The sequence below is a fragment of the Condylura cristata genome, unplaced genomic scaffold, assembly GCF_000260355.1.
Source record: "Condylura cristata isolate star-nosed mole 26May11 unplaced genomic scaffold, ConCri1.0 scaffold00015, whole genome shotgun sequence".
NCBI lineage: Eukaryota > Metazoa > Chordata > Mammalia > Eulipotyphla > Talpidae > Condylura > Condylura cristata.
The window spans coordinates 29,550,521-29,556,520 of record NW_004567116.1 but is presented as its reverse complement, the minus strand read 5'-3'; the positions used below and the strand labels follow the sequence as shown (position 1 = coordinate 29,556,520).

At 33.3% G+C, this 6,000-nt stretch overlaps 1 protein-coding gene across 1 annotated transcript in view; it reads right to left on the bottom strand.

Moving 5' to 3' along the window:
• Positions 1-1,825: 1,825 nt before the first annotated feature.
• Positions 1,826-6,000, bottom strand: part of COPB1 (coatomer protein complex, subunit beta 1) — a 31,016-nt gene continuing 26,841 nt past the window's right edge. The window contains exons 19-22 of the mRNA XM_004683026.2: positions 4,421-4,566; positions 3,733-3,822; positions 2,676-2,831; positions 1,826-2,215 (exon numbers count right to left, since the gene is read on the bottom strand). Of these exons, the coding sequence (XP_004683083.1) occupies positions 2,156-2,215; positions 2,676-2,831; positions 3,733-3,822; positions 4,421-4,566 (452 nt within the window). The 3' untranslated portion in view covers positions 1,826-2,155. The remainder of the gene's footprint in view (positions 2,216-2,675; positions 2,832-3,732; positions 3,823-4,420; positions 4,567-6,000) is intronic.

The window sequence follows — 6,000 nt, the reverse complement described above, 5'->3', positions numbered from 1 at the left end:
CTTAGTTCCCATTAATTAAACCCACAAACCTAAAACTGTTATTGAAGTGACTTGCCTAATATAGTAATATAGTAGATATTTAACAACTGCATGACTTTTTTCTTTGTCCTCTTAATTTATGAATTAAGGAAATAGCAACGTGAACCAATTTGATCCCAACAAAAATGGCCTGAATTTGCTAGGCAAGCAATTTTCTGAATCAAGTGATATATTCTAAGAAATATAGAGGCATAATTTTCTAATATTTTAAATGGGCTACTGGTTGATTTTGACTATAAAGCCAAAATCTTTAAGATGCTCAGTTACAGCATATTGTCAGGAGGTATGCTATTAAAATTCCAGAGTCAAGATTAAGGTATGTTGGGTTAAACTAAATTAATCTACTTTGTTTACAAAAGTATCTCTCCAATCTTTAGTAATATGCAAAATGAGTCCCCAGCAGAATGCATCTTTCCCAAATTTATAACAATGGAACCCTTTTTCCTCTGGGAATATATAATGACATCTAAGGAAGTGAATGTTCCACAGAACAGAATTTGGAAATGATAATCTAATCCAAACAAAGTTGCATTAGTTTCTGTGCTCTGATCACAAATCTCCAGTCCATCACTAAATGCATCAAAATGACCCTTTTCAGGCAATGGTTTTGCTTTGAGATCTCAATGCTCTGGAATCTAAAAATCCTATACCCTCCAGAGTTCTTCTTGATTAAAAAAACAAGCGGCTTCACTCTGTTCTAGTGAATCCTCTCACCATCCCCCTGCACCTCTGGCCTTTACCCTAGTTCTGTATGCATAAATAAATAAACCATTAAAAAAAAAAAAGCAATAATGATGAACAGCTATATACCAGAGACATTTTGTGGGAGTGGAGCGGGGAATGGGATCAAAAACAGTGGGGGCAGGGACATGCACTGGACTATGGGTGATTTGGTGATGGGAAGCCCATGGGGATTGCAAATACACAAAATGATGTAAAAATAAGCTACTATATATATAAAAAAAGCAAGTGGCTTCAAAATTAATCATACAACCTATTATTCCTAACACTACAACCAACTCATTCCATTCTCACTCAAGTGTTGAAACAGATGCTGCTTTCACTCTTTCACAGACTTTATTTGTGTAACTATCTGAAATTAACCTGAGACTTACCTTCAAGAGAAAGTATAATAATTTAATGTTCAAATTTGGCTGAAAGATCATACCCCTCAAACATCCCCAAAGAAGACCAGAGACACACAATAGGACTCCACAATCTCACAATCAGAAAAGTATATGGAATCAAGTGTGAGGTGATGGTGCCCAGTGTAATGAAAAGGAAGGAAAATGGAAGAATTGAATAAGGCAGGGAGGCAACCTGGAAACAGCAGCTTTAGAATCATCTGGAGTTAAAGCTGAATCCTCCATGCAGCTTCAGTAATTGACTGGAACCAATTTAATTGCTAATACATCCGAAAGAATACCCAAAGCTAAAAATGAATGATTAAAAATTATCTATTCTGGATTATATACTTTTCATGATTCAGGTTAATTAAGAACAGTATGTTTATTTCAGCTAGAGCTCATTATATTTCTTTAAACTGAAGCTACATCTGTATTGTCAAAGCCTTTGATAATTTCTATACGGAGGTAATTTTCAGAAATACGCCTTTTAGAAATGCTAAGACACTTTTAGAGATACTTATTTTGGAATACTGAATAAGTAAAAATACCATTAAGTCAAGTTAAGGTTCCCTGTATCACTTCATATCACTGATTTTGTAAATTCTTTTAAATTTGTAATAGAAATCTATATAACCATAATAAAAGAAATCCAGGGCTACATAACTAAAATTATGTCATTATACATTTATTTATAAAATAACAAAAGATTTAGGAATAGATCTGTTTATTGTACTGTGAAAATGGTCCTGGTACATCTGAAAAACATTATATACTTAGGACAGCATTCAGAACTGTTAAGACAAAAGACAAACTAATTTTAAATTCAATCTTGATTTAAGGGAAAGGCTATAAATTATTGGCTGGAATGCATTCAGCATGAACTCAGATTCTATATAACATAAAGCATGAAAGAGTACAAAAGATGTTGGAGTCCAATAAGCTCATACCTAAATTTTAATTGTAAAGCTGCAAGGACTTGTTATTTATTCTTATATACTGTTTGTCTTCTGAGACAAGTTTATTTTATCTCCGAGACTTAAGGCCATTCCCTGTAAAGAAGAATAAAGATGTTTGTATTTATTGAAATGATGTATGGTCAGTAAGTATTTCATCTTAACTAAGTCTCCATTCAATGACAACACATCAACAGTGAAACCAAGGATGTACAAAACAGACTCACCAAAACTTTCCTTGGTTAAAAAACTTTTTACACTATCATCACTAATTTGTAATTTCAATTTCAAATAACTCTAGAGAACCCATTTCACAAATACACCATGAGAATAAATCTGGTTTTAAGCAAAAAAAAATCTAGAATGATATACATAAAACACAGGCCATATTAATGAAACTAAAGTAGTATTTCTATTCAGACAATATTATTATTGAATATAATTAAATATACATAAAACACTTAGTATGACAGAGAATACATATAGAAATAAGAAAAATAAATTCTTACTCCTTTTGTTCAGGTCATGCATTATTTCAAAAAAAGGGAATTGTTACCTGACTCTTTGCACGAATTCTTATGTGGCCTGTAACAGGGGCCTCTGGTCCCTGTTGAATTGGCTTCTCAATGCTAACATTTGCAAGTGCATCTTCTCCAAATATAGAACGAGCATAGAGGTTGGCTGCCATAAAGCCACAGTAACCAGAAAGAGCCTGGAAGAAATTTATCATGAATCTAATAAAGAACTACACTTAAGCAAGAGCAAACAGCACAGGGATTACTTGAACAGTTCTTACTATGTAGTGGTGATTACATGACTATGAACTCGTCAATACTCATAGAACCATAGATATGAAATCTGTGAATTTTACTGGGTTTATGTAAACTTCAAAGAAAAAGCATTTGACCCAATTTATATTCATATAGTCTCTATTAAGTTGTTTGCCTCTCACACAGATCTTAAGTTCCATGAAGGAAGAGCCAACTTTCATTTTGTTTAGTACTCTATACCAACGCCTCACAACATATCCAGCATATATCTGTTTGACTACTTACTTGACTCAGCATTTGTTGAATAAACTGATGTATGAACCCAACCTACTTGTCTGGAAGCATTTTTATCATAACTTTAGCAGAAATTTTATAAAGAAAAAAATTTCTTAGAGCCTCAGCTTCATTATATGATCTCTTTTCTCATAAATACACACATATAGCAGAAAACCAGAGTACACCAACAATTCTGAAGATACATTCTGACCTACTGTCAAGAGACATCAGAAGATGTTATGGACATTTTATAATGCAATGTCACAAAAGATTCTGGAACAAACCGTTAGCTGAAGGGGAGAGGACTGAGAAGATACTATTTTGACTCTTGAATTGGGTCGTATTCTAGGAACAAGCAAGCTAGTATATTTCAGTAGAAAAAGGTAAGCAGATTTAATTCAGACATTCTACAGAATAACTTCAAGTTAGCCCATAATGACACTACTTTCACATACTGAACAAGAACAAAATACACTAGAGGAAATAGTGTAAGAAAATAGGTAAGAATCCACCATACCGCACTAGTCAAATCTTTTTGACTTTTAAAAATTATCAGTCATATCTTACCTTCTCTGGAGTGAGGCATTTCATGTTGGTTGATTTTAATATGTGTTGTAAATATTCATTTAAATCAATTATATTTGTGTTAACTGTCACCTGTACAAAGGGAGACAAAAGAAAAAGGCATTATAATTCTTATAATCAGAAAGTTCAGAATTTCTTATCTTGGGGTTGAGAAAACAATCACTCATTTGTAATATCAGAAACTCCCTTCAACTATTTAGGGGGAAAGCTGGACAAGAAAAAAGCAAATGACATCTACAAATACAACTAATTGCAGGGTGATTCAGATCATTTAGACATAGTTAACTTGATGAAGGTTAATATAATGCATATAAACCATTTCTAATAGAAGTTAAGATTCAAAGAAACAAAATTCCTCAACAGGAGGTAAACATTTTTGGGATACTGGATTCAACAGTGAATTATATTATTCACACACAGAATGAATGGAATATTGTCTAAAATGTCTCGACCAAGCAGGTTAATTATAGAACTGTTACTTACATTGATTTACCAGCACAAATTACCAAACTACTTGCATGATTTCCAGTAAAGGATAATATGCAAGAACAGATATTGAAAGATTTTGTGCATCTAAACACTTTTTAGTGGGATTAATTTTATCTGAGAACCACTAAACAATAGCTAAAAAGAAAGATAAAGAGTTCAAGGAAATTTTGCAAAGACTAACTTTGTTTTCCCATTCAAATTCGGCCCACATCTGACGGAACTCAGCATCAGTGCAAGTTGCGGGCTGGATATAATCCATTATATCAATGTGAATATCACTGAGAACCACACAATTTCGGTCACTTGCTGCTCCAGAGACATCATAAACTGCAATACACATACACAGAAAGACCCCAAATCACTTCAGGCAATTTTTAATTTTAGAAGTTTATTATATTTCCAATAATAATTACAATATTTGTATTCATACAAATATTTACTTATTATATCCTGGACTCTATTCTAGATGCTTTACAAGTATTAGTTAATACTTCTATTAATCCTATGTTACAGTATCTTCCTTCTACACATAAGGAAATAAAAGCAGAGAAATTTATTAAGTGGCTCAAGTCAGAGGTGACAAGTGGTGATAGGACCAAGGATTCAAACTCAGTGAGAACTTACATAGCAGTTGTTGCATGTTAGGCAATCCAGAGGGATACACCACCAGTATTATTCCAATATTAGTACTTAATTGATATTTCTGAATGAATATTTATGAATCATAGTACTTAATGATACAATATTTGCCTCTTTGTCTCTTCCACGTAGAAAGGCATAGTCTGATTGGAACCTACCTAGTCATCTGGTCTCCTCTTGAAATCACAAGTGAGTGATTTCACTCACTTTTTATATCAGAGAGGTGCAGTTTTCTTTTTAAAGTTAATATTCCTGCCCTCTGCAATTCCTGTTTTGGTTCAGGATCATATTCCATGAATCATAACCTCTTTTACTCTATTCCTGACCTTTTGATTCTCTACTTCCTTCCTTTATATGCTATAATATACTCAACTGTCTTACCTGAGAGTCATCCTTCATTTCTCCTTTGGTTACGGCCTTCTCTCATTCTTATCAAAACCAAGTCCCCAAACTCAGAAGAGTCTACACTCTGTATCTTTAGTTCTCCATCTCCTATTTAGTCTTCAACTCTCTACCCCAAGATATGACAAAACAAATGTTTAACATCATTGAGTGTTAAATCCAAAGGACCCAATTTTTTGGATTTCATATTACCAGATCTTTTATAGCTTCAAATACTTTAGATACTAACTTTAAGTTCCTTTGTAGATTTCTCCTCTGACAAATTTTTAATATTGCTGTTTCCTTAGAGTTTATTTTCAAGTCTCTTTTCACTCTCTATGTCCTCCCTGGGTGATTTCTTCCATTTTATGGATTTTAAACAAATATTTATCTCTAATTTATACCTCCTGTTCAAGTTATAGATTCATATCAATTACCACTGGATTGTTTAGAAACTTTATATCCAAAATTTTTTCTCTCCTATGTTCCTTGTTTTGTAACTGACATAAACATCAATCCAAGAGATCCTATCAAGAAAGCTGAGCATTACTCTAGCTACTTAGCTACTTCTTCTTCAGTCAGTAACCACATCCTGGGGAGTCTGTCTTCTTACTGTCTATTTACTCAGTCTTCCTCTACATCCCAACCACAAAGGCACTGCTCCAAGCTCTCTGTTATCTCATACTTGTGCTCTTCAATAGTGAGTTCTAGTTAATCTTCCTGACTTTTCCAATCAACCTT